The 27,539-nt window shown below is 45.1% G+C and overlaps 2 protein-coding genes across 2 annotated transcripts; both read left to right on the top strand.

Annotated features, from left to right (window-relative positions):
- Positions 1–277: 277 nt before the first annotated feature.
- LOC125536096 (H/ACA ribonucleoprotein complex subunit 4-like) lies at positions 278–2,417 on the top strand. The gene has a single exon (XM_048699221.1). The coding sequence runs from the start codon at positions 338–340 to the stop codon at positions 2,156–2,158; it is 1,821 nt and encodes a 606-aa protein (XP_048555178.1). The 5' UTR covers positions 278–337; the 3' UTR covers positions 2,159–2,417.
- A 3,197-nt stretch (positions 2,418–5,614) lies between these two features.
- On the top strand, positions 5,615–7,176 carry LOC125536095 (probable transcription factor At5g28040). The gene has a single exon (XM_048699219.1). It carries the CDS (start codon positions 5,879–5,881, stop codon positions 7,013–7,015), a length of 1,137 nt encoding a protein of 378 aa, XP_048555176.1. The 5' UTR covers positions 5,615–5,878; the 3' UTR covers positions 7,016–7,176.
- The last annotated feature ends 20,363 nt before the right edge of the window (positions 7,177–27,539 follow it).

The following is a 27,539-nucleotide window of genomic DNA, read 5'->3' as shown; positions in this document are numbered from 1 at the left end:
GAGCAGTATTTTTTGGGATTTTTTTTGAGAAGAAGTATTTTTTTGGATCTTTCACTGTATTACGCTAATGGGTCGGCCCAGATGGAGTCGCGCCTGTGCGTCCGCTCGACAATTCGCCGCAGCGAGCGGCGCATAGGAACTCCCGTTTTTGAGGTTCCATACAGGGAGCAGAGGTTGGTGACTTCTAACCGGGCGGCCCAATGGCAAAGCCCATCGCCCCAGCCCACGCACCCCGCTAAACCCTTACCCTTAAAACCCCCTTCTTCCTCTCGCCGCCACGGCGCCGCTCCCCGTCCCCGCAAAAACCCTAACCCCTACCCCCACCCCACCCGCCGCCATGTCGTCCACGCCGCCGGCCGTCGCGTCCCCTGCCTCTGAGCACACCAAATCCAAGAAAAAGAAGAGCAAATCCAAGGACGCCTCCGCCGACCCCGCCGCCGCCGCCGATACCACGTCGCTGGCGGACGCCGAGGCCAAGACTGATGGCTATATGATCAAGCCCCAGGCCCTGGTTCCGTCCCTCGACACCTCCACCTGGCCGCTCCTCCTCAAGAACTACGACCGCCTCAACGTCCGCACCGGCCACTACACCCCGCTCCCCTCCGGCCACTCGCCGCTCAAGCGGCCCCTCGCCGAGTATCTGCGGTACGGCGTCATCAACCTCGACAAGCCGTCCAACCCCTCCTCCCACGAGGTGGTTGCCTGGATCAAGCGCCTCCTCCGCGTCGAGAAGACCGGCCACAGCGGCACGCTCGACCCCAAGGTCACCGGCAACCTCATCGTCTGCGTCGACCGCGCCACACGCCTCGTCAAGTCGCAGCAGGGCGCAGGTAAGGAGTATGTGTGCATCGCCCGCTTCCACGCCGCCGTCCCAGACACGGCCCGGGTCGCTCGCGCGCTCGAGTCCCTTACCGGCGCTGTGTTCCAGCGCCCGCCGCTCATCTCAGCGGTCAAGCGCCAGCTCAGGGTGCGGACCATTTATGAGAGCAAGCTGCTGGAGCATGACGCCGAGCGCCACCTTGCTGTGTTCTGGATCTCCTGCGAGGCTGGAACCTATGTCCGGACGCTCTGTGTGCACCTTGGGCTGCTCCTGGGTGTCGGTGCGCATATGCAGGAGCTGCGCCGTGTCCGGTCAGGTATCCTCGGAGAGCAGGACAACATGGTCACCATGCACGATGTGATGGATGCAATGTGGGCACTTGACAACCACAAGGATGAGTCTTACATAAGGCGTGTGGTGATGCCGCTTGAGGTAATTCTTACCAGTTACAAGAGGCTTGTTGTGAAGGACTCTGCTGTTAATGCTATCTGCTATGGTGCCAAGCTTATGATTCCTGGGTTGCTCCGGTTTGAGAATGACATTGATGTTGGGGAAGAGGTTGTTCTCATGACTACAAAAGGGGAGGCGATTGCCATTGGTATCGCTGAGATGCCCACTGCTGTTATGGCGACTTGTGACCATGGTGCTGTGGCGAAGATCAAGAGGGTGGTGATGGACAGGGACACATACCCAAGGAAGTGGGGACTTGGTCCGGTGGCACTTAAGAAGAAGAAGATGATCGCCGAGGGCCTCCTTGATAAGCATGGGAAGCCAACTGAGAAGACCCCAGCTGAGTGGCTTCGAAATGTGGTGCTTCCTACTGGTGGTGATGCGATGATTGCTAGCCTTGCAGCTGCTCCTGAGCCTGAGAAGGTGAAGGTGGAACAACAGGATGTGGTGCCAAGTGAGGAGGTCAAGGAGAAGAAAAGGAGGAAGACTGATGAGGATGATGTGACTGCTTCTACACCTGCAAAGAAGATGAAGGTGGAGGAGGTCACTGAGGCAGTGGAAGGGGAGAAGAGTGAGAAGAAGAAGAAGAAAAAGAAAGACAAGGGAGAACCAGGATCAGCTGTTTCGGAGGCAGTGAAGGAGGAGAAGAGCAGTCTGTCTGATGAGGAGAATGGTACCAGCGAGAAGAAAAAGAAGAAGAAGAGCAAGGAAGGCGGTGATGATGTTGCTCCAGAGAGTGCGGAAGTTGAGAAGAGCGAGAAGAAAAAGGACAAGAAGAAGAAGAGCAAGGAAGGCGGTGATGATGTTGCTACAGAGAGTGAAGTTGAGAAGAGTGAGAAGAAAAAGGAGAAGAAAAAGAAGAAAAAAGATGCAGAGGAGGCACAATAGGTAGAGATAGTAGTTTACATTGGCTTGTCATGTTATTTGGTTGCAGTTATGTGGGAGCTTGAACTACCTGTTTTATTTGCTTTGTACCCCTTGCAACCGTCTATGGTTTGGTAGGTAGGCCTGATGTACTATCTTTAGGTTACTGCCATTCAACCGAAATGCTATGATAATTAGAGAGATTTCCCTTTAAATTTGGACAATCAGCCATGTATTGCAGTATCTGTTATCAGTTTTTGCAGTGAATTTTGTTCTCATCTCATCTTAGTACTCCACCTTTACTGGAATTGCTGGTTTGCTAATCTCATCAATCTGCTTTGATGATATTAAGCTGAAGTAGAGTTTGCCGATCCTTATATTTCCATCATACTGGTGTGAGAACTTGGTTTGTGCTACTGATATATACATTCTTGCAACCACCCAGAAATCTGTGATCGTCTGTGCACCTCAGTCTGAAATTCTGTCCCATATTGTAGCATTAAATTTGCCAGTTTCACTTCTTTGATAGGACCAGAAGATATATGCTTGTTCCCGGCATGGTTATTCATATATTGAATTTCCTGAGTAACATAAGTGGTATGTGCATGGTGTGTAACAGGATAGTTCATCAGATTCTAGCAGGGTTGTTTGGTTGCAATTCTGGGGGAACCCCTTGCAACCATGTATTGCTTCGAAAGCCAAACCTACTATCTTTAGGTTGCTGCCATTCTACTGAAATGCGATGGTTCTTAGAAATTTCCAATCAAATTTTGATAACAAGGCTGTGTATGTTATCAGTAAATGTAGTGGATTTTTCGCCCCCATTAGTAGTCCACTCTCCACTCCACTGTACTGAAGCTTCTGGCTTGCCAATCTTCAATCTGCTATTTTGCTGATATTCTTGACCTGAAGAAGAAAAATCCCTAGTCATAATACTTCCACCACATTAATGTGCGAACTTGATTTTCTACCTTGCTGATACACAATCACGCAGGAGTCCCAGGCCTGCATTTCTGTGTCTGTTATCTGTTAATGCATTTTTTTGTACTATTCTGAAATTTCTGTCTTTGTTGTGCCAATATTGATGAGAATCTGCCTGCTGTTTGCTGATATTGTGGAACTGAAACGGAACTTTACTGCGGAACGTTTCTACCAATCGGATGTGAGAACTTGGTTTTCCCATGTCTGAATACATGCTTATAATCACCCATGAGTCATTTTTTGGCTCCGAAATCTTCATCTGCACCCAGAGTCTGAAAGTCTCGCAGTGAATTTGCCAGTTTCAGTTTTTTGATATAGCAGCAGCATATGTTGTGATCCTCTTGGCACCGTCATTCCAATATTGGTTTTGCTCATTAGATATGTATATGGTGCATAACAGCATAATGTCGGCGGATTCTCTCCTGCCATTAAACTGGAGAAATATGAAGAATTCTCTTCGTCTCATAATGTATGACATTTTTTGACACTACACTAGTGTAAAAAACGTCTTACATTATGAGACTGAGCGAGTAGTTGTCATCTCTAGAATTCAGTTGTATGAAGTGATGACTAAGCTGGTCCTGTTAGTGCTCGTGATCTGGGTAGTGTTTTTATTTTTCTGATGGAAGTTTTAACTATGTTTTTGAGCCCTCGTTGCTTTTGCAACATTCTGATTATTTTAGGGTTTAAACTTTGGGTCTGTTTAGGGCATATCTAGATATGCTCTAATTATTACACATCTAAATGGCTCAATCAAATATGAAAATAAAAAGAAAAGAAAAATACATGCACGAATCTCCGGGTAAAAGCAATGACATAGGATTTAGATGTGCAATACTCAGGACATATCTAGATGTGCTTTAGCAAAACTGTTTTTGTTTTCATATTTTTTAACGAAAGCGAAAATGAATCTGAAAGTGAATATGGAACAGACACGAATACATAGCAAATACGACGCATACACTAATACAGATGCAAGGAGTTCGTTGGAAGTGGAAACGAAACTTGACTCGTGTAGGGAAACCAAAAGCAATCCAATGAAAAGGCAAGAAGGTGTGATGGAGTGAAGACGTGAAGGATGGGAGTAGGAGGTGTGAACTTGGAGGGGCGAGGATTACACAATAAGGGAGGATAAAGATTTTTGTTATAATTGATTGAAATAAAAGCGTAATTGGGTTGAGCTAAAGTGGGTTATATAAACAGAATGTAAGCAAACAATCCACATGCGTCTGTAGTTTAATTTTAGCATAAATTTCACTGGAAAAATGTTGTTTTGTTTTAGTCTCCTCAAGAAACATTCTTCTTTTCTTCCATTTTTGTAAATTTATATTCCTCTTTTCGTACGCCCCCTCCCAAGGACCTCGACCTTGATTATCCACACATGCTTTCATAATAAACTCAACCCTGATCATGATCAATCATACAATGTTTCTTTGTGTTTTTACTATTCATGGGGGTATGCTATCATGGTTGTCGTGATGATTCGACCTTCCCTCTCACACTTGATCCACACCGTAAATCAACGACCCAGGAACCCAACCCACCCCTCCTCATGTCCCCATGAAAAAGGAACTGTGAGGCACGAAACACCAAATATGTTTCTCTAACTTTCCAAGTTTAAGTCAAAGGTGAACCATGTCTTTGACTTTGCTCATCTTTTGCTTGTTGCATAAAAATTTGTCAGTCTGAAATGGATGCTAACGAGTTTAGAGAATATCCCCCACCTCCCGGAATGCACATCCCGCACCCATCTCTCCACCCCTTGCTTCCGGTCATGCCTTCGTGGGTATAAATTTGATTTATTTGATAATAAATTAGTCACATGTGTCCGCTATGATACACTATCATAGAATGATACTACTGTGACTTCTCTCGTCACTAATTGTAGTGTTTCATCTTTTTTTATTAGACGATGCTTGTGAGTTAGGGAAGTAAACAAGAAGGACATGTGTTCATTGTGAGAGTGGTCTTGCACTAGGGAAACTTAAAACACATAAATAGATGTTTGCGACCAGCGAGAATTGTTTGTAGTAGTGATTAGTAAGTTGGTGGACAACAATCCCATGCTAACCACTATGCAAAAAACATTTGTGTCTACAGTGTCACATATGTTGATTGGAACCATCACTTCTCAATTTAGAAATGATATATTGATTTATGACATGCACTATGGCATCCTCAACGTGTCTTGCGCGGAATTGTGATTGACAAACCACAAGAATGTATACATACAAAAAATAAAACGATCGCAATAATTTGCAAAGTCAAAGTAAATGGTTTGATAATTTTAAGATTATGTTGCAGTTTGGTGGATGGTTGTATTGCTCTAGGTTGACTTTGAATGCATAGACACACATGTTAGGTTGAAAATACTACTCCCTCCGTTTCTAAATATTTGTCTTTTTAGACATTTCAAATGACTACTACATACGGATGTATGTAGACATATTTTAGAGTATAGATTCACTCATTTTGCTCCGTATGTAGTCACTTATTGAAATGACTAGAAAGACAAGTATTTAGAAACGGAGGGAGTAATAATGAAAAATGGTACAACTTTGGCACTGTATGAAGGGCAAGTTTGCAAATTCCAAACTTGGGAGGTACGTGAGTGCAATAGTTCCAGTGAACTGAGGAATTCCTCTGCGTTCTGCGACGACCCCCAGCCCAAAATTGGGGCAGAAACCCAGTCCCCGTCGATCCGAATCCCCCGAAATTCCGGGATCGGAACCCTAGCCCATCCCGAATCCCATCTCCGGCCCAATGCTTCCCGCCGGCGACGGCTCGTCCGCCGCCGTCGCCGCCCTCTCTTTCACCGATGCGGACGGCGACGACTACTCCGAGGACGGGGACTTCACCGGCGCCCCGTTCCTCGAACCTCCCGATCCGAGCCTCCCCGACCCCACCTCCTCCTCCGCCACCGCCCTGCTCCCCGCGGGTGGAAGCGGCGGCCAGGCCTCGTCGGGCGGCGAGCGGCGGCCCCTCTTCCAGCGCCTCTGGACGGAGGAGGACGAGATCGTGATCCTCCGCGGGTTCGCGGAGTTCACCGCCGCCCGCGGCACGGCGTTCGCGTCGCACCAATACGACACGGACCCGTTCTACGAGGATATGCGCCGCCGCCTCCAGCTCGACTTCTCCAAGAGCCAGCTCGTCGAGAAGCTCCGCCGCCTGAAGCGCAAGTACCGCAACTGCGTCTCCCGCCTGCGCGGGTCCGGCGCCGCCTTCTCCTTCCGCTCCCCGCACGAGCAGGCCATTTTCGAGATCGCGCGCAACATCTGGCGCCCCACGAATAAGCACGGCCGGGATCCCTCGGCCGACTCCGACGACGAAGAAGCTGTGGTTGCCGCTGCGGCGGTGGCTGCCACACCTGTCCCTGCGAACACCAGCCCCAATGGGGAAGTCAAGTCCCCCTCAGGGCGGCAGCGCCGCCGTAGACGTTCGGTGGAATCAGCAGCTCCATCTGCCCCTGCAGCTGTCCCTGCCACCATTTTGGTGCAGCCCCCTCAGCCAGTGCAGGTGCAGGTACCCGTGTCAGTCCCTGTCAAGATGGATGACTCGCTACCAGCACTGCCCCAGGCTCCAATGCCTGTGACAGTGACCATGGAGGGTTCCGAGCCACTCAGGTTTCCAGTCATGTCACCTCAGTCAGGAATTGTCGATGTCGAGAAGAATTTTCTGACGCCTATGTTTAAGGAGATGATTCACGCAGTGATAAATATGGGATCCAGTCCGTTTGGTATGAAACTTCCTGAGCCGCCACACGGCTTGCCTATGGAAGGGGAGAAATGGAGAAATCAGCGAATCCTGGAGCTGGAAGTGTACTTGAAGCGGATCGAACTGCTGCAGGACCAGGTGAAGGCGACACTTGAGGAGCTCAAGTCCTCCACACCTAGGACTTGAGGTTTTTTTAAGTTAGGAACTGATACGGTGTCTCTCATTATAGAATTCTTGCTACAAATCTGAGGTTAGATGTTTAGTGTTTTTCCTCAACATTTTCTCGTGCATAAAAGGACATTGTTGACTGGGTTGGGACTTGGAAACTAGTTTATTCATGGTTCTAATTGTTCATGTGATATTTAGCTGCTACTTATTTCTTTATAATGTAGGCGTTGTCCTCTGTTTTGAAGTGTTATGCTTTGAACGGACAGGATGGTCTCCTGATGGAAAGCTTGAGCACTTTCAGTTAATATATTATTAGGATCACAGATTGTGGTCATTTCAGTATCATTTTCATCAATTTATATGAAAGAGATTAGATATGTTCAGTACTGCTTGTTATCAATTGAAGGTCATGGAATTATGGTATAGTAAACCAGTGGTTAATCTATGGAGCAGCATGGTAGTTTAACTTGTGTTTGATCATGATTCATGACCCTGTTTATTTTCCGTGAAGGCTGAAAATTACTTAATATTTGTGTACCAGATATTTTGAGAATTACTTCTCTGCCGCGCCATTGCATTATGTTATTTTCCTTTTCCTTTTCCCTGTTGGAATAAGGTCAGCGTATGTGAACAGAGTTATTGTTAATGCTCAATACCATGCATTGTCATTCTAGAGATCAGCGTTCCTTGTGTGCATCAGGTTACAGAAATTTGCCCGTCATTTGTGTGTTAAATTCAATGTGGTATACAGTGTAATGCTAGAGGGTGAAACACTGAAATGTAGGTCCAGAGCTCTACTGCTTCTAAGTTAATACGTACACTACATTATTTGTCCATTTGTGAATCTGTATTGCTTCAATCAAGGTGCACAACTACAATGTTCAAGAAAGCGGTAAGCGTAAGCGGAGCGGAAGGCCACAGCTTAGAGCAATGCCGCTTAAGTGCAGCTTAACCGGGATTAAGCGTTTTTTTTAATTGGCCAGAATTTGGCTGTTTTTGAATAATATGCACAAGAAAACAGGAAATATAGCACATAGGTAACTGAAAATCTGAAATACTCCCTTGGTCCTAAAATTCTTGTCTTAGATTTGTCTAGATACGGATGTATCTAACATTAAAACATAACTAGATACATTCGTATTTAGACAAATCTAAGACAAGAATTTTAGGACGGAGGGGCATATAAGGTTGAGGTTCAGTGGTTTACACACCACAACAAATAGCCAAATAACACATAAGGATAAGGTTCAGTGGTTCACACAACAAGCATAAATGCATAATATTGGCTTAGAGCATATAAGATAAATGGCAGCTGCAGGCAGGCAGCAGCAGCAGCAACCAAACAACAGCAGCAGCAACCAAACAGCAGCCCCATCCCAGCCCAAGCAGTAGTTCAGATCCAGTCCGGGGACGAGGAGGAAGAATGCATAGAGCTGAGTTGGATGCAGAACAGGAGCATCTGGACCGGAGCTCTCTTCTCCCCAATCCCCTTCTAACCCAGTAAACCCTAGCCGAACAGGTCAGTATTGGGCCAGGCCTTTATACCCACCTTTTACCTTCAGCCCGTTGCCCATTCCTCGCTTTTTGAACGCTTAAGCGTGCTCGGCGACCGCTTAGCCAGCGCTCAACGCTAAAGCGGCCGCTAAATCCCGCTTTTTTTTCTTAACGCTAAAACTTCTGCCTAGGGCAGAAGCAAAGCGTTTAGCTGTCGCTTAGCGCTAAAGCATGCTTAAGCGGCGCCTAAAAACGCTTTCTTGAACATTGCACAGCTATCAGCATTTTGATTATTTGTTCTACCTTCCAATCACAAAAGTGATGATTGCCTCTTCTACCTCCCAATCACAAAATTTCCAAACATGTTCGAAGTTTGAACAACCATAACAAAGTCTGCAGAAACCATGGGAAAACACAACACTCAAGTACCAGGATAAAGGTAAGTGGTGGTTCTGAAAGACAAAAAGGTGGCTCTTCTCTACACACATAGAACTACCTTGGAAGTACTGGGTAACACCGATTGCTCGGCAGTACTGCAATATATAGAGTAGTTTGAAATGAACGACATGGAGAAATGCCAAGGTCACGACTCGGAAGTACCAGAGTGAAAAAGCTCGGAGATACCAATCTTATGATGTGATAAGATATAAAAGCATATCGAAAAAAATTTGAATGTGCCGCATGACGAGTTAAACTCAGGAGTGCCAGAATTAATGGAGAATGCCTGAAAGGAATTTAGCTTGACAACTCAAAACAAAAAATGCTGGGGTTTCTGATTTGTGGGAAACTGGGTCGCTTTCTAGGGTTTGATAGAACACTCAAGTGGCTTGATAGTGTCAGAGGAAAACTTCGGTGCTACCGGGGATGTGAAAAACATATGAGGGTGGTGTCAAAAGTGGATTCTTTTGGGAACTTTGGTTTGAGATCTTTCATAGAGGCTCAGACCAAACTACCTCTGTTTGTGTCCCTCTCAATAATGTGGTTGTCTTGAACTCAATGTGAATATTTGATTTGATCAAAACCTACAAAGTACACCCTAAAAGCTTGAGGTAGACACCATCTTCAAAAGTTGGAGGTAGGGGTCACAATTGATGTTCCACTCAATGCATGCGGACTAAGTTTCCGCGAATAAACTTATAAATAGATTAGTCATCTCAATCATCTTGTCATTAATCATCAAAATCCAATAGGGGTATATAAGAGATGCACTTTTAGAAGTTCAACAAGGCTAGCTCGCATTATTAGGCATGAGGCATGTTTGTGGGTATGGTTCTTCTTTGGCCTTGTAAATAACTCTCTAGTCTATCATGGTTGATGCAGCACCATTCAATTGATAGCTGTGCGTGGTCGCCCCCCTTGCACACCATAGGATTAAGATCATGGGCAACCATTGCATGAAGTCAACTCCCTAGCATGGGTCTTCTCTCTCCCATGCACGGATCACCCTCTGTCTCCTACACACACTCATTGTTGGAAAATCTTCGCTTGTAGTGGACAACATCGCCGCTCGTAGCACGACACACCGCCCCTTCACAACACAATGTAGTTGTGCTTGCATCACCGATGTCTATAAAACTTTGCGTGAAATTTTAGGGTTGGCAAGTTTTTGAGAAGATAGCGAGTTGAGTCCTTAGAAAAACAATACATGTTAGCTATCAAGAATATAACCGTTGAAGCTAGAACTTACAAGAAAGCTGGGATTCGACTTAAAAGAGATGCAAACACGGGGGTGGATTAACGGTGTTTTACTGAGGTTTGGGTAGTTGGCGCTACCCTACTCCTCATGGATGGAGGTTCGAACCACAAAGGCCTCAACATCGTCAGCACAAATAGCCCATGAGGCGCATGGCACCTATTCCCCCATGGCTTGGTACCACAAAGGTCAAAATCTCACTTGGGTTCGATCTTTCACAAAGAAGACAATCTCTGACCCTTGTACAAACTTCTTAATTACTTGAGAATGATGATTGAAGGCTCTCAGGAAGTCCTAACCATCTAGGATGCGCACACCCTCCAAGGATAGCAACCAAAGAAAAGTTACTCGGACGAACTCCTCAGAATATCTTGAATCAAAGCACTCTCAAGAACCCATAGGAGCTATCTCATGAGGATATCCTTCGAGAAAAGGGATATGAACCATAGGAGTGAGACTTCAAGAAAAGGGAGTAGACGGGCCTTCATAGATTTAAGAAAGTGACTTGGAAACACCTAATCAATTTCCTTTCCTCTCAAAATAACCGCTCTCTAACCTCTCTCAAAGACTCACATGAAGTTAGCTGGAATTGACTTAGAATGACTTTAAGCAACAAGGAGTGTGGGGGGTCGATATACAAATCAAACCGAAAAACAGAACATTACCTATAAAAAGTGACTAGCCCGGAAATATTGAAGGACAACCTCGAAACTACTGGACGCATTCAAATATTTGAATTGTCTGAAGGACTATCCAACGAGCCGCACAAAAACACAAAGTACTCGAAAGCACCAAATGATAAGGTGCCATTTTTTCGCTGAATACATGACACACTTGGTAGTACCAAAGAATACAAGGTCACGACGATACCAAGGACGCCAAAGTTGTTCTCGAAGAGAAGGGATGCATAAAAGGCAAAGCCCGACTCGAAGGTACCAGGTGGATTCGCTCGAGACTAGCGGGATCTATAATGAAGCTCAAAGGGATGAAATTAACTGAGAAGGGCTTGGAGGTGTCGGAGAAAAAGTTATACCCGATGGTGCCAGAGCTAACAAAGGTGGTCTTAATGGAAACAAAGCTCAAAAGTACCAGATAAATTTTTTCAGCGCTTCTAACAAGGGAAAAACAAGATTCGCCTAACATATCACACACTCTCGTCACAGGCTTGGTAGTATCGGCCTACCGGGGCTGGGGAAAAATAGAGCATTATGCATGGAATTATTGGGATTTTTGGTTGATGATCTTATCTTGAAGTCGAGCCATAGTTCTTTTGCTTATGCCCTTCTTGATATCACGATTGTACTTGAACTCAATGTGAATCTTGGATCAATAAAAAAACTTCAAAGTACAAAGTAGGTGTTTGAAGAAGCCAACCACTTGTAGGGATGAAAGTAGTGGTCACCATTTAGTGTTTCCACACATATGGACTAATTTCCTAAAATAAATTTGATAAACAGCTAGTCCTTTCAATTTCCTTGTCATTAATCACCAAAAAATGATAGGGGTATATAAGGTGCACTTTCAGTATCGCCTCCTCCTCATAGCAGCTAGTGCCATCGCCCGTAGGATGGCACCCCGTGATATGATACGCTATATCACACATAAGCCTTCTTATATCTTCCTCAAAACAGCCACCATACCTACCCATTATGGCATTTCCATAGCCATTCAAAAATATATTGCAATGCAACTTCCATCGTTCCATTATTGTGACACACATCATCATTGTCATATTGCTTTACATGATCATATTGTTGACATAGTATTTGTGGCTCAGCCACCGTTCATCGTTTTTTATACATGTTACGCTTTATCATTGCACATCCTGGTACACCGCTGGAGGCATTCATATAGAATCATATTTTGTTCTAGTATCGAGTTGTAAGTAAATAGAAGTGTGATGATCATCATTATTCATTATTAGAGCATTGTCCCAATGAGGCCAGAAAAAGAGGTTAAAAAGATCCCAACAAAAATATGAGAGAAAAAGAGAAAAGGGGCAATGTTACTATCCTTTTCCATACTTGTGCTTCAAAGTAGCACCATGTTTTTCATATAGAGAGTCTCATGTGTAGTCACTTTCATATAACTAGTGGGAATTTTTCATTATAGAACTTGGCTTGTATATTCCGACGATGGGATTCCTCAAATGCCCGAGGTCTTCTAGATAAAGCAAGTTGGATGCACACCCACTTAGTTTTCTTTTTGAGCTTTCGTACACTTATAACTCTTAGTGCATCCGTTGCATGGCAATCCCTACTCCTTGCATTGACATCAATTGATGGGAATCTCCATAGCCTGTTGATTAGCCTCGTTGATGTGAGACTTTCTCCTTTATTGTCTTTTCCATATAATCTCTACCACCATACTCTATTCCACCCATAGTGTTGTATCCATGGCTTGCGCCGTATTGCGTGGGGGTTGAAAAAGCCGAAGCACGTTAAAATGTATGAATCAATTGCTCGGCTTGTCATCGGGGTTGTGCATGATAAATACTTAGTGTTAAGAAGATGGAGCATGACAAGGCTATATGATTTTGTAGGGATAGCGTTTTTTAGCATTTTTATTTTGAAAGGCATGATTGTTTGTTGGTATGCCTGAGTATTGATGTCTTTATGTCAAATTATAGACTATTGCTTTGAATCATTTGGATCTAAATATTCATACCATAAAAGAAAGATTAGATGATGAGTACGATGGGTAGCATTCCACATCAAAAAATCAATTTTTATCATTTACCTACTCGAGGACGAGCATGAATTAAGCTTGGGGATGGTGGTACGTCTCCAGCGTATCTATAATTTTTTATTGTTCCATGCTATTATAGTATCAATCTTGGATGTTTATTATGCAATTATATATCATTTTTTGGGACTAACCTATTAACCTAGTGCCCGGTGCTAGTTGTTGTTTCTTTGCTTGTTTTTGGCTTTTCAGAAAATCAATACCAAACGGAGTCCAAACGCTACAAAACTTTTTGACGATACCAGAAGGGACCCTAGAAGCTATGGGAGAAGACATGAAGAGTCACGAGGGAGCAATAAGCCCACCTGGTGTGCCCCCAGGCTTGTGGGCCCCTCGTGGCACCTCTTGACCTAATTCCAGCTCTATAAATTCCCGAATATTCCCAATACATCAAAGAGCCATCCGAAAAACTTTTTTGCCGCAGTTTCTGTTCTTTCGAGATCCCATTTGGAGGCCTTCTCCGGTACCCTGTCGGAGGGGAATCGATCACGGAGGGGAATTGATCATAGAGGGCTTCTACATCAACCTTATTGCCCTTCCGATGATGCGTGAGTAGTTTACCACAGACCTATGGGTCCATAGCTAGTAGCTAGATGACTTCTTCTCTCTCTTTGATCTTCAATACAATGTTCTCCTCGATGTTCTTGGAGATATATTCGATGTAATCCTTTTTTGCGGTGTGTTTGTTGGGATCTGATGAATTGTGAGTTTATGATTAGATTATCCATGAATATTATTTGAGTGTTCTTTGAACTCTTTTATGCATGATTATTATAGCTTTGTATTTCTCTCCGATCTATTGATTTGGTTTGGCCAACTAGATTGATTTTTCTTGCAATGGGAGAGGTGCTTTGTAATGGGTTCGATCTTGTGGTGCTCAATCCTAGTGACAGAAATGGACATGACACGTATTTTTATCGTTGCCATTAAGGATAAAAAGATGGGGTTTATTCATATTGCTTGAATTTACTTTATCTACATCATGTCATCTTGCTTAAGGCGTTACTCCGTTCTTTATGAACTTAATACTCTAGATGCATGATGGATAGCGGTTGATGTGTGGATTAATAGTAGTAGATGCAGGTAGGAGTCAGTCTACTTGTCTCGGACGTGATTCCTATATACATGATCATTGCCTTGAATATCGTCATAACTATGCACTTTTCTATCAATTGCCCAACAGTAATTTGTTTACCCATCGTATGCTATGTTCAAGAGAGAAGCCTCTAGTGAAAACTATGCCCCCCAGAGTTTATATTTATCATATATTAAAAACCAAAAATACCTTGCTGCAATTTATTTACCCTTATTTCATTTTGTGTTTTTGTTTATCTATCTACATTATCAGACTTGATCCTTCACTACAAAAAAAGACACATCTGTGACATTTTGGGCCGAATGATTTTTTTGTCACACTTATGACACTTCTATGAAGATAATTGTGACAAAACCCGGTATCATCATAGATGTGGTGGGCTCCTACTTCTATGACAAAAAATCATGACAGAAAATGGGCTTTTCCTCCTGGGCGGGCCGGAGACGCAGCTGCATGACATTCTTTGGGCCGTCCATGATGGAAAAACTGTGGTAGAAGCAAGGGCAAGGAAAATATTGGGGAGTTCCCGGTTACGATGGGTGCTCGGGGGCCGAGCGATGCGCGTTCCTCTCGTACGTACGCGCGTGTGTGCGAGGCGTTGGGCTCTAACTGAACCCGAGCGAGGCGTTGGGCTCTAACTGAACCCGAGAGATTGCACTATAGGCTACGCGTTACTGAACCTGAGCGATCAATCGATCCTTTGCTGTTAACTGAACCCGAGTAATTCCTTCGCTACTGCTGCTAACTGAAGCCGATCGAACATTGCTGCCTCCTTCCCTTGATGAACAGTGAGCGTTGTTGAGGGGGTTTGGATGAATAGTTCCCAGTGGGGGGTCGGATGAACAGGACCCCGTGGTAGTAGAGGCCGTTGCCGGTGGATGAACAGTACCCCGACCGATCGAGCTGGTGGATGAACAGGACCCGGTGGAGGGCTGGATGAATAGTAGCCGGTGGAGGGCTGGATGAACAGTAGCCCATGGAGGGGTGGTTGAACAGGACCCCGTGGAGAGGGCTGGTTGAACACTAGCCGGTGGAGGAGCGCATGGTGGAGCAGGGCCGACCCTGAGGGGGGGCAGAGGGGGCCGCCGCCCTGGGCCCCCAAAATCCAGGGGCCCCACCTAGATATGCAACAACTAGGCCTAGGTAGCTATGGGGCCTCGGACAGGAAAAAATCAAACTAGGCTTTGTCTTTAACACAGTCGCGCGAGCGCAGTAAGAAGCAGGCCGATCGCCCGATCCCCACTTTCCTCACCCAGCGAATGAATTCGATTGTATCACAATCAACGGAGCGAGCCGTGACCCAGTCTTTCACGTGAAAAAGGAGCAATCGACGCGAGCCCTTTGCCCCTTCCTATTCTGTCGCGACATCACGCAGGCCGCAGGCGCAACTATTCGAGCCCTAGGCCGCCGACGCCCGACGTTCCTACTGGTACCACCGGTGCCGCCGTCTCCCTCCAGATTGGTGATTTCCTTCTTAATTCGCCCCTAATTTCAGTTCCTAGGGCCTCCATCTGTAATTCTGTATAGGCAAGGAACACGTCTAATCTAGTTCTCCTTTGATTTCAGTTCCTAGGGCCCCCATCTATAAGTCTATATACGCAGTTAGGAACAAGTCTAATCTAGTTCATAGCTGATTTCAATTCCAGCGGCCCCATATGTAATTAGGAACACAGAGTAACGCTTATCAAGCGGTCATGTATATCGTATTGCCGTTCCTTGATGCATAGCCAATACCGTTCAACAACTAATACAACAATTTTGTTTTGTTTTCATTATCGTGTGTTATCATGTCGTCCGACGTATGCATCGGGTAGCGATAAAAGGAAAACGGAAAAGGTCAGGGATTAATTGGTACAATCACAAAATGGTGACATGCAGAAATTTCTCAAGAGTAATAATGGTGCTTCCGCTGCTTCGATGAACCAAGATGATGAGTGGTCGATGTTGCCATAGAGGAAGAGGAGCAAACTATCGGTATTCGGAATATGATCAGCAAGAAGAAAAGGTCGACACCAACATCGGCGATAACAATGTAAGTGGCTCTGAGAATGTAGGTATGTTGCCAATTCATTGGATGCACATGCACAATCTGCCAATGTTGATGAACATCTTGTTCATACTCCTGATTTTTATGATCCAAGAAATTAGAATAATCTTGATAATAGAGTAAGGGACATCTTAATTGGGAAAGGGCCTATGAGAGAGGAAAAAAAGGAATAACATATGTAGAGGAAGAAGGTAGACATTTTTCCTATGGCTCATTGTCATAGATAATTAAGCAATCGAGAGCAACATGATATGAAGTGGCTAGTTTATTCAAAAGATGTCGACAAAGTTTTTTTCTTCTCTTGTAAGATCTTCAAGTCTAGCACTAGGAGGAGTCAGAGTTCCTTGGCACATGATGGATTAGGACATTGGAGGCATATTAGTGAGAAGCTTAAAAGCATAAAAATGGTGCCAAGCATATTAATAACATGAACAAGTGGAAGGAATTAAGGATGAGGCTAAAATGGTGGACGATGATGTCTATATTAAGGGCCCCGAGTTTTAGTTTCACCCCAGGCCCCCAAAATCTCAGGACCGGCCCTGCGGTGGAGGATGAATGAACAGGAGCCCGTGAATGAACAGTCGTAGGTGGAGGCTGGAGAAGGTCGACGGTGGATGAACATGAGCCTGTGGAGGCTGGAGGAGGTCGACGGTGGAGATGAACAGTATCCCGTGGAGTCCCGTTTTGCGGTACGCCACACCCCTCCCGATGAACAGGACCCCCGTTTCGACCGCAGCGCTCCAACACAAGTCCGTTTCCTCCGTTTTGTGGTACGCCACACCCCTCCCGATCAACAGGACCCTATTTCCATCGTAGGAGGTCCGTTTCCTCCATTTTGCGGTACGCTAGACCCCTCCCGATGAACATGATCCCGTTTCCACCGTGGCTGGTCGAACACAAGGTTGTTTCCTCCTTTCTGCGGTACGCCAGGCCTCGTTTCCAGCGGTTGTTCCGTCCAAGCCGGTTGGCTCCCGATGAATACGACGTATTCCGACCCAGTCGGTTGCCTCCCAATGAACAGGACGCTGTTTCTCCATTCCGACCCAGCCGGTTCGCTGCCCGATGAACAGGACGCCGTTGCTGCCGTCTGTTGCCTCTCCATGTACACAAGCCCTGGCCGTCCATATATATATATATATATATATATATATAGGACTGAGCTATTTTGTTACTAGTAACAGAATAATATTCTGTTACCCCCGGCTCTATATAGGGGCCGATGTGTTTTTGCAATGGCCCAAACGCTACTCACAGAAAAGAAAGCAAAAAGGCCCGCGACCCTCTCATCGCATCACTCCAGCCGCGGGCCTCCGACCCCCACACCACCGGCCGCCGCCTCCACCCCCATGCCGCCGGCCACCGCCTCCGTCCCCCACGACGCTGCTCGCCGTCTCCCTCCCCAACGACGCCGGCGGCTAACCCCCTGCATCCACCCCGCCACGGCGCCGCCCCCTGCTTCCACGCGCCGCCGGCGCCGCCCCCTGCTTCCACCCGACACCGGCGCCACCCCTCCTACTTCCACCCGACGCGGCGCCGCCCCTCCTTCCACCCTCCGCCGGCGCCGCCCCCTACTTCCACGCGCAACCGCCACCCCCCTGTTTCCACACACAGCCGGCGGTCTCCCTGCTTCCACGCGCCTCCGGCGGCCCTCCTACTTCCAACCCCCACCAGGGAGCCACCCCAGCGCCACCAATCAACGCCACAAGCCTTCGCCCAGCCCCCGCAGCAGACTGTCGCATTGCATCGCCGCATCCGGTGGCCACATCATGCCGTCCAACTCGGCAGTCCAATTACTTGCTCCATGGTCGGTCGCTCAAGGAGCTGCGTGCAGGCCACCCCGTGCTCCGCCTTGGATCCAGCTCAATCTCTCCCTCTCATCTTGTTTCTCATATCATGTTGTTTCTTTTCCAGTGACGATAGTTAATGTGGACGTGGGTTCATGGCCGGAGCTCGCTGACGACGGAGGACATGGCGCTCCACCAGCATAGAAAGCCCCATCCCTTATCCTGCTTGTAGTAAAGGCTTCCCGGGGCTTCAGTTTTTTCAGTACAGCTTTGGATGCATTTTCGATTCATCTTACAAGTCAAGAGCTTCCTTCAGTTCAAGGATTAAACAAAGAAAAGATTGGCATACTATAGTTTTGCATTTTAGTGCAAGCACCCTAGACTCCCATGAAATATCTAGTCAAAAAATGGTTGATCATAAGTGCAAGTACACTACACACGTTGAGCTGCAACGGGACATGGTGCATCACTTCTTTTGGGTTGTTTTCTCCATGAATATGCATTTTCGTTATTAAATTCAGTACAACGAAGCACATGAATCCCCCGCGGGTACCAAATTACCGATTCCTTAAAACAAATGAGTAGATTTCACCATTGGTTGGTCTACTTGTGTAAATCTTTCAGTTCATGACAAGTAATTTCTGATGCTAGAAATGCAGGATGTTTGTGTGAATCTTGCTTGTTTCAGAGAGAAAAAGAGTTGGTACTTGCATCACATGGTGTACTTGCATCACATAGTTTGTCCGTGCATTTTGTTGTGTTGTTCTACTTTATAACTTGTTTTTCCTTTTTCCTAGCTCATGTTTTTCTTGATACTTGTTTATCTCATTATCACTAAAAAATAATAGAAGCAGGAGCATCAAATGGTAGTTCAATTTTGCTAATTCCTATAGTTCTACATTTATGTGGTTAGAAAAAGTGGTTCATTTATCTAATTCATGTGGTCTATTATTCAAGCGATGTCGTCGGCCGTTCTTCGCCATCTACTAAAGGTCAGCTTTCATCATCTCATCCTTGTATATCCGCGTATGTTCAATTGATGCTTGCTTGAGAGTTCGCAAAACAAAATTTTGAACTGTGATCTCTAAGTATTTTCTTGTTGTATAAACAGGACCAATTATAGCATGTTTTCTGTTTGTATGTATTTGGTTGACCTATTTAAATTTTTTAGTGAAGTTCAAACTTCTTGATGTGTGAAGTTTGAATCAAATTCGGTTTTGTACGTAAGTGGTTCAGCCAAATTTTTTTGTTACTGAAACCAATCATTTGATAGGGAGTTCAAACTTTTTGTACAGGAAAGTGCAAATCTGATTTGCCACTCTTTTCTATTTTTGATCGCACAAACATTTAAAAAAATCATCGAGAAGTTCACAAACTATCGTCCCAAACGTTCAGATGTTCTTTTCAGTAAAGTTCATATATTTTTTAAAAAATACACCACATTTTCAGTACTCTTCAATTATATTTTGTAAAAAGAAAATACATGTTGAACAACAACGACAGTTCAACAACAAGACTTGTAGTAGTTCATCAGTATGTATCCATTAGAAAAATCAAGTTATGATTTTATTCTTGGCATTGATCTTTTCATAATTGATCGAGTAAAAAAGCAACTTAGGCATGCCAATGGGACCTTTTTAGTAAGTTCTTTGACTCTATTTTGATTTCCATGTGTGGAATAATGGTCAATGGTCTAAAAATCAAGTTCCTTCTGTTACCGAACAAGAAAATGTTCCCATTCAACTATAGGCATTTTTTTATATTTCTTGATGAAAATGTTCCATTATCATGTACTGTTTGTAAACATTCACTTACCTAGAACAAAACAGATGCAAAGGTGATTTTTCCCTGTTAATATCTGAGCCAAAACTAAATTATGTGGGGTTAATTTTAAGCTGAATGAGAAGTAGTTTCAGGTTAGGTTGCTTCACAAGGTGCATATCATCGTGTGAAACCATGGGAGTAGAACAAGTAATTATTAATCTTGGTTGGGCATGTAACTGATTTCCCCCTGTGTAATTATGTGTGCCTTTTCCTTGTTAGTGTTTGTGTCAGTGGCTGCTGGTGGAAAGAGCTATGGAACCGACCCCCGCGGGCATTTTTCCGTAAAAACATTGCACTTGTTTTTCCCTTTCCAGGTTTACATTCTAGCATACCTTTTTTTCTTATAAATTACAGTACCTCATCTATCCTTCCTTGTAGATGGAGATGCATCTATGTATACATGTGTTCTGGAGACAGAAGAACTTATAGGGCCAACTATATTTTGTTGTATGTTTACTTTTTTACTTTTTAGAATGGGAGTTGTATGTTTACTCTCTGCCTGTACAATGCATTTTGTATTCCTGGTCGTTGTAGTTTTTTTTGTGTTAATAAAAATGAATTTATGTATTCTGTTAATCATTCCTCCACTTCCACCAGAAGAAAAGTGATTTAGACTCTTTATTGCAATTAGTTAGCTGACTATCTTAGTTCAACGAGTTAACCGTATTGATTCACTTTTCTTGCTTCCAGGGCCAACGACGGTCGCCGCTCCTCGACCCTATTCCCGTTCGTCTGATGGTGCTCTTGTTTCAGGGCCGGGGGAGAAGGCAGAACCTCTAGGTGCATGATGGAAAAAAATTGCAAGTTCTTGTTTAGATGTTCAGGATACCCTTCTCTCATTTCATTTATGTTTAGGATAGCAGGTGCATGATGGAAAATTGTGTATCATGTAGTTCTTGTTTAGATGTCGTGCAAGTTCAAAAATTGTCGATTTTGCCACTAGAGAGAACACGTTGGTTGCATTGTGTTTTCCAGTGTGACGTCCCTTGGTATGTTAGGAGTATTGTTATTGTTGCTCTGCATGCAAATGACTTAGCTTGTCTTGCTAAGATGAGGATGCTTGTGCGTGAGTCTTGAAATTTAAGAGGTCGGGGGAGATGAATAATTTCTGTCATATGAAAGTACAAAAAGGTTTGAATTAAAAGTATTGATCAGTATGAGTTAAAAACGGGGATCAGTTCAGAATAAAAAGAAATTGCTAAGATGAGGATGTTTGTGCTAATTTGTGCTAATTTCTGTCCTTTGAAAGTACAAAAAGGTTTGAATTAAAAATATTGATCAGTACGAGTTAAAAATGGCAATCAGTTTGGAATAAAAAGAAATTGTCAGTTTGAATTAAAAAGGAAACACACATAGAAATTCAAGTATACAAATTTGGTGCCAATAAAGTTCGCATCAGTTCGAGAGGCACGGAAAAGAAATTTTGGTGCCAATAAAGTTTGAGGAAAAAACTACGCGCGATGAAGCACCGACGCGCGTGGTCTGCCGCCACCAAGCACCGGCGTGCGACCCTGACACCGCCTCCCTCCATGAAGCACCAACGCGCGATCCTGTCACCTACATCTGGTACGCCGCCGTGCCTCCCCTGGGACCTAGGCTGCCCCCGACAAGTCGCAAAATGAGAGAAGTTCAGAACAACGTTGTCAAAAAAATGTTGAGTTAAAAAAAGAAACAAAACAAACACATTTTCTTTTTGAATAAAATATCATTCAGTTCGATGATACAAACCATACAAGTACAGGGGTGACGATACAGTAAACCGTTGAAAACTTATGAGAAAATATTACCAAAAAACAGAGCAAAGTCTAGTTAGTGAAAACACGCTTAGTACAAACCCATGCAAGCATCAGTACAAGCACCCTTTTTCGGAACCATTCAAAATTACTCTACAAAAAATAGCTCAGTACAAACATACATATATATCAGTACGACTACTCTGTTTTTCACACGAGAAAGCAGCAGGATCCGTCATGCCGTATTCAAAATTACTCTTAAACGATTGCGAAGTAGAGAAAACGTTCAACATGACTAAGTTTCGCATTTTTGATAGCTATCCAACGGTATATTATTTGCCATATTTCGACAAACTTTTTTAAAAAATCACGTTCAAAATCAAATTTGACCGTATTCGAATTCGTTTTTAAACCGTAAGGAATTAGAAAAACATTTCTATACGAAAAAGTTGCGCATTTTACATAGCTTTCCAACGCCGTATCATTTGCGTCAATCTGACAAACCGTTTGCAAAAAATCGCGAAAATACGTTTCACCCAGAATTTAACCGTTTTCAAATTACTTTTAAATTATATAGAATTAGAAAAAACAATACATATATGGAAGATGCGGATTTTCACCAGCTTTCCAACGCCATCTTATTTGCTCAATTCCGAAAAACCGTTTGAAAATTGAGTCCAAAATACGATTCACGTTTTCGGTTTTGAAAAAAATGGGTTTTTCAAAACTGCTCTTAAACCATAATGATTTTGTAAAAACGTTCAATATACTTGAAATATGGTTGTCAAGAGCTTTCCAACGATATATTACACGCCATGTTCCGACAAAAAAATTACAAAAAGTTTTTGAACTAAAGAAGACGATCTGTTAAACACAACTGAAAGCATCAGTTCAACCGCTTCGAAAACATAAGTACAACCACCTGAAACCGTCAGTTCAAAAAGGGTAACAGAATAATATTCTGTTACGCGTAACAAAATAGCCCAGATGTATATATATATGTATATATATAGCATGGATTTGCTATCCACACTAGCTAGGGTGGATGTTATCAAAACCGTTGATACTCTTTGAGATCCGCACCTTTGAGTGGATAAGGTTCTGAATTTTTGAATTGTTGAATTTCGCCATGACGCAAGAGGAAAGCACAGCTGAACCTTTATGGAGGCGTAGCCCGAAACGGCAACCTAGCGTCTGACTTGTCAGGCATAGTCAGAGCAAAAGATGATGCTGCCTTTCTCAATCGGCAGTGGTTGCCAGGGAGCTACTTCAGGCAAACTTATGCCAGGGAACTACTTCAGGGAGTACTAAAAATTCTGAGCTGCGGCGTGCAGTCCGAGCATTTAAATCTTTCCATTTTCGTGTAGCTAAATGAACACGGTTCGGCACCGCTTGGACTAGTAAATGAACTACGACGTGATGAACTCGTTTTTGCAGCCAAAACCCCCGTAGAATGCAGCCAAAAGTGTGTACAGAGTATAAATGTGGTTCCACTGTCACGCCAGACCAAACTTTTCTGGATACAAAAGAGCATACAAAGTTCAAACAATTGCAAAGAAAGTTCTAGGTTGCTGCAAGTAGGTTGAACGAAGAGTGTGAGATACGTAAGAAAAAGTCACACCACCATCGGGCTTCGGGCCATGGGGGAGAGGCAATAGCGAGCGGATTAGGATATTGGGTGAGCATGACCGCCATGGAGAAGAAGGGGCTAATGAAGAAGGGGGTCCGGGAGCTCCTCCTCCTGCAGCTCGAGGACGACCCACACCACAGACCAGCGGAGAATCCATCCCGAAGCCAACGACCTCGTCGGGTTGACACCCTGCTACCGTAGCGAGGATAGTGCATGTCGCGCTGGTCGGGGAGACGACAACCTCCCGCATCAGACAAGGACGATGGAGATGGGCACCTAGCCACCCACGCCATGCTAGGATTGGCAAGCATCCCCTTCGATGGGGTTGGGAGGGAGGGGTGGACAGCTTGCTAGTAGATGAGTGGTCGGCGCAAAGGGAGACGGTTGCACTAGGGAGGAGGAAGGGGAGACGGTTGCACTAGGGAGGAGGAAGGGGAGATTGCTAGATTTGAGAGGAAGATGAAAGAGGCCGGAGAGCTCCGTTGATGGTGAAGGAGAGGAGGGGATGGTGCTCTCCCTCTAGATCTCGGGCGGCTCGCATGTCACTATGGCAGAGAATGGGTTGGAGAGAAAACTGATGGCACGAGGCCATGTTCACATGTGGTGCTCGGTGAAACAGTCTGGATGCTTGGATATGAGAGAGAGAGGAGGCGTAGAGGGCGGCATGGTACAGACTGTAGGCGCCAGATTAAAGATGGTCTGCCGGAAGAGACGTGTGCTAACATGTGATATTGGTTGGATTCAAGTGTGTTCAAATTACTCAGATGGCGTGCTGCTGCTCACGTACATTGTCCAAACGTTTTTGTTTTCTACTACATGGAGAGATTCCTAGCTAGTTCAGTTAACCACGACATGAGCTGGTAAAAAAAAACCACGACATCAGCTGGAGCTCAGGGTCACGTGTGCTCCTTTTCTTATTTTTCTCTTAACCTAGTACTACATTAAAATTGGATGCCCAGCAAAAGTTTTTTTTAATCTCTGTGTCACGCAAAAAAAAGTTAAGAGCAATAGAATGAGAAAGATAGAGATGAAATAATATTTTTTGTTTCACTTTCACTATCTTTCACATGTACAATGAGCAGTGTCAAGTTATACAAAGGGAATAAACTCAAAGAAGTCTGAGACGACCGAGCGAATCAGTAATCTCGCGTCGCCCTGCGCGGGCGACAGCGCTAGCGCCGCCGCCCTCCCTTATTAGCTCCTCCCTTATTGTTGCCTCAGACGGCCGCCGGGCAAGCTCGAGGTGTTGTAGAGGAAGGTGGGGGCAGGCCTCTGCTGCTTCACCTCGAGCATGGAGGGCATCGGGCTCTGGGGCGACGGCCACAGTTTGAACGGCGCCGCCAGTCCCGATGCAAGGTGGCAGCATGGACCGGAGTTCTTGGGCGTGGCCTCGGGAACTCTAATAAATTGCCTCCTCTCTTTGTCTCTCTCTCTCTCTCAGCTTTTAGTTTTAGCTGACCGTATCTTAGTACGAATATGAGTGCGCTTTTGATAAGTTCATATGGCATCTTGAGGGCTCTAACAAACCTCTCACCCTCTCCCATCTCACACACACGCTCTATCAGCCTCAGTCACCTCTCTCTCACACACATGAACATAATCAATCTCAATCACCCCTCCTCTTTGTCTCCTTTGTGCGCGCCTTATGGATCTGGTATTGAGCACGAAGAACTTTATTTTTGTGCATCACGAACTCTTTTCAAATATGCCCGGCACCTTCAATGTGGTCATGTGGCGCTTTCCCAATAATTGTGTTATGTAGGTGGTGGCTAACGAATCAACACTTTCATATGGATGGCCGAGGGCGGCCAGGCAAGTGGGCCAAGGGTGCAACATGCATGATATAGAAAGTGTATTGTCCAATTTAAAAGATGCACACATACGACTGTGCAAGGTTCGGGCAATGTAAAATAAAGGTTCTCGTGTCAGTGCATAATTATTGTTTCCTCTTATGCCAACTCAATAGACATATATTTTAAGTGAGCTTCACCATATCTCTTGTAGGCACCTAGAGTAAATCCCTATCCATTAGACCAACACATGTGTGCATGCGATAGAGACATAGAGCAAGGGCAGAGTTTGTAGATTTTCAATAGTGGCGATGGGCCGTCAGACAGAGCTCCCCCACACCGCCCACACAACCGTGGCGACCAATCTGCACCCGAGCCATGTGCTCTGCCCAGGTTCATCGTGGCTCACACCACTTAGCCCGCCGACCCAGCCTTCGAAACGAACTCTAAACTCCCACCACGGCACAGGGATGCCGCAGACTGGTAAAGGAAAGAGCACCTCTGAGACCGCCCCACCACACCATCGGGGACTAGGGCCACTATCACGACCAATCTAGCTCCTCCAGATCTTGGCGACAGCAAGGTCGGGAGGCCCCTCTGCCTCTCTCCCCGGGTAGCCTCTGCCTCCATTGACTAACCATGGACACAAGCTAGTGGAGATCATCGTCTAACAAGGTCCGCCACCAGTCGCTGGTGCAAGCCGCACGAGCAGAACAGGGAGAGTCCAACCACCATTGTCATGCCACCACCTCCACTAGTCGACCGACATGGAAGGGGCGGATGCCCCGCAGGACTCGCCACCCACGACCCGCACCGCTTGAGGACTGAATTTGGTCGCATCGCCGCATCCATCATCTCTTGCCCCAAGCGTGTGCACCACTCCAGGTCGCCCGTTATTACCGTCGCTACATTGTCGTCGCTGACTTGCTCCGTCACGCAGCCTAGCGCCGCAGCGAGGCCCGGTCACCTCAGCTCGCACCGAAACTCCAACGCCGCCACCGACTATAGATCCCCGCCGCCACCGGCTATGACTGGGCTTCACCCAGCCTAGAGCAGCATCGACGTTTATTTTACAGGGAGTATTGATCATGTCTTTTTTTGGCGACCAGTTTTCAGCCCAAACTAAGTTTCATGTGTTGCCATATAATCAAAACTAAAAAATGGAAGAATATTTACCACAAGGTCATGGTAAATACTCACTAAAACTGGTTGTCGAGATAAACAAATAAGTCAATGCTCAACCGCCGAGACAGACGACAGTGGCCTACTTCCTGACTGCCTCACTTATTCTGTCAACCTTCTTTCAACAATGCTCTATAGCGAAGATGGATGTGATCCGTGATCCCACTCACGAGCAGCTATAGCCAGGAACACTATGTCTCCCGAATGCAAGTAGGCCATTGTTATCCCGTACAGAATACTTAGAGATAAAAGGCTTGAGAAAGATTGAGGATGCATAGATGTTCATATATTTCGCTATCAACTCTTATTTCATGATCCACCTCAGATCAGAAATTCAAATGTACAATCCTGGTCCTGGATGGAGATCACACCAGAAATATCACAACTCAAAGTGGCAGTTCATAGTTGATTACAGCAGCAACAACCTAAACCATACTAGTAAGTACTTGGGAACATTGATGTGCAAGTGGGAACCATCTTTGATAATCTAGAGCCTCCACTCCAGTACACGTCCCCGGTAGCATCAGCATTGTTGTGGTCGATGACGCCTGCGCTGGCGCACTACGGAGGCCATGGTCCTGCGGGAGACGGGAGACGGGATGCCAAGTTGCCGACGCAGAGCGGGAGACAGCGGAGGCTGACTCGACGCAGTCGGCAGTTTGGGCACACAACGCAGCGGCGGACTGCGCGACGGCCATGCCAAGTCCAAACTCACAACCCATCTGTTAGACCTAGACAACAAAATTCATGGAATATTGGAAAAGAGGAAGCAACTAAATGATAAAAGAGGTCCAAATTCAACATGCGTTTCACTTACAGATTTACATCTCCCTAAAGTTCTCAACAGCAGAAGTTAAAACTTAAAAGCGCTTGACAAACAGCTACACAGTTCACACAAGATTGGAAAAGGAAAGCGAAACTAAATGACCAGATGTAACACTACACCATGTTGTGAAATTCATCGACGCAGTGGCAACACGCAATGATTGGCCCAATCACAAATCCAACAACATGAGTGATGTCTACTACACAACCTTCTTCTTGTAGACGTTGTTGGGCCTCCAAGTGCAGAGGTTTGTAGGACAGTAGCAAATTTCCCTCAAGTGGATGACCTAAGGTTTATCAATCCGTAGGAGGCGTAGGATGAAGATGGTCTCTCTCAAGCAACCCTGCAACCAAATAACAAAGAGTCTCTTGTGTCCCCAACACACCCAATACAATGGTAAATTGTATAGGTGCACTAGTTCGGCGAAGAGATGGTGAAACAAGTGGTATATGGATGGTAGATAAAGGTATTTGTAATCTGAAATTATAAAAAAGCAAGGTAACTAATGATAAAAGTGAGCGTAAACGGTATTGCAATGATAGGAAACAAGGCCTAGGGTTCATACTTTCACTAGTGCAAGTCCTCTCAACAATAATAGCATAATTGGATCACATAACTATCCCTCAACATGCAACAAAGAGTCACTCCAAAGTCACTAATAGCGGAGAACGAACGAAGAGATTATGGTAGGCTACGAA

This window comes from Triticum urartu, chromosome 2 (genome assembly GCF_003073215.2).
Source record: "Triticum urartu cultivar G1812 chromosome 2, Tu2.1, whole genome shotgun sequence".
NCBI lineage: Eukaryota > Viridiplantae > Streptophyta > Magnoliopsida > Poales > Poaceae > Triticum > Triticum urartu.
This window is presented reverse-complemented; position numbering and strand designations above follow the sequence as displayed.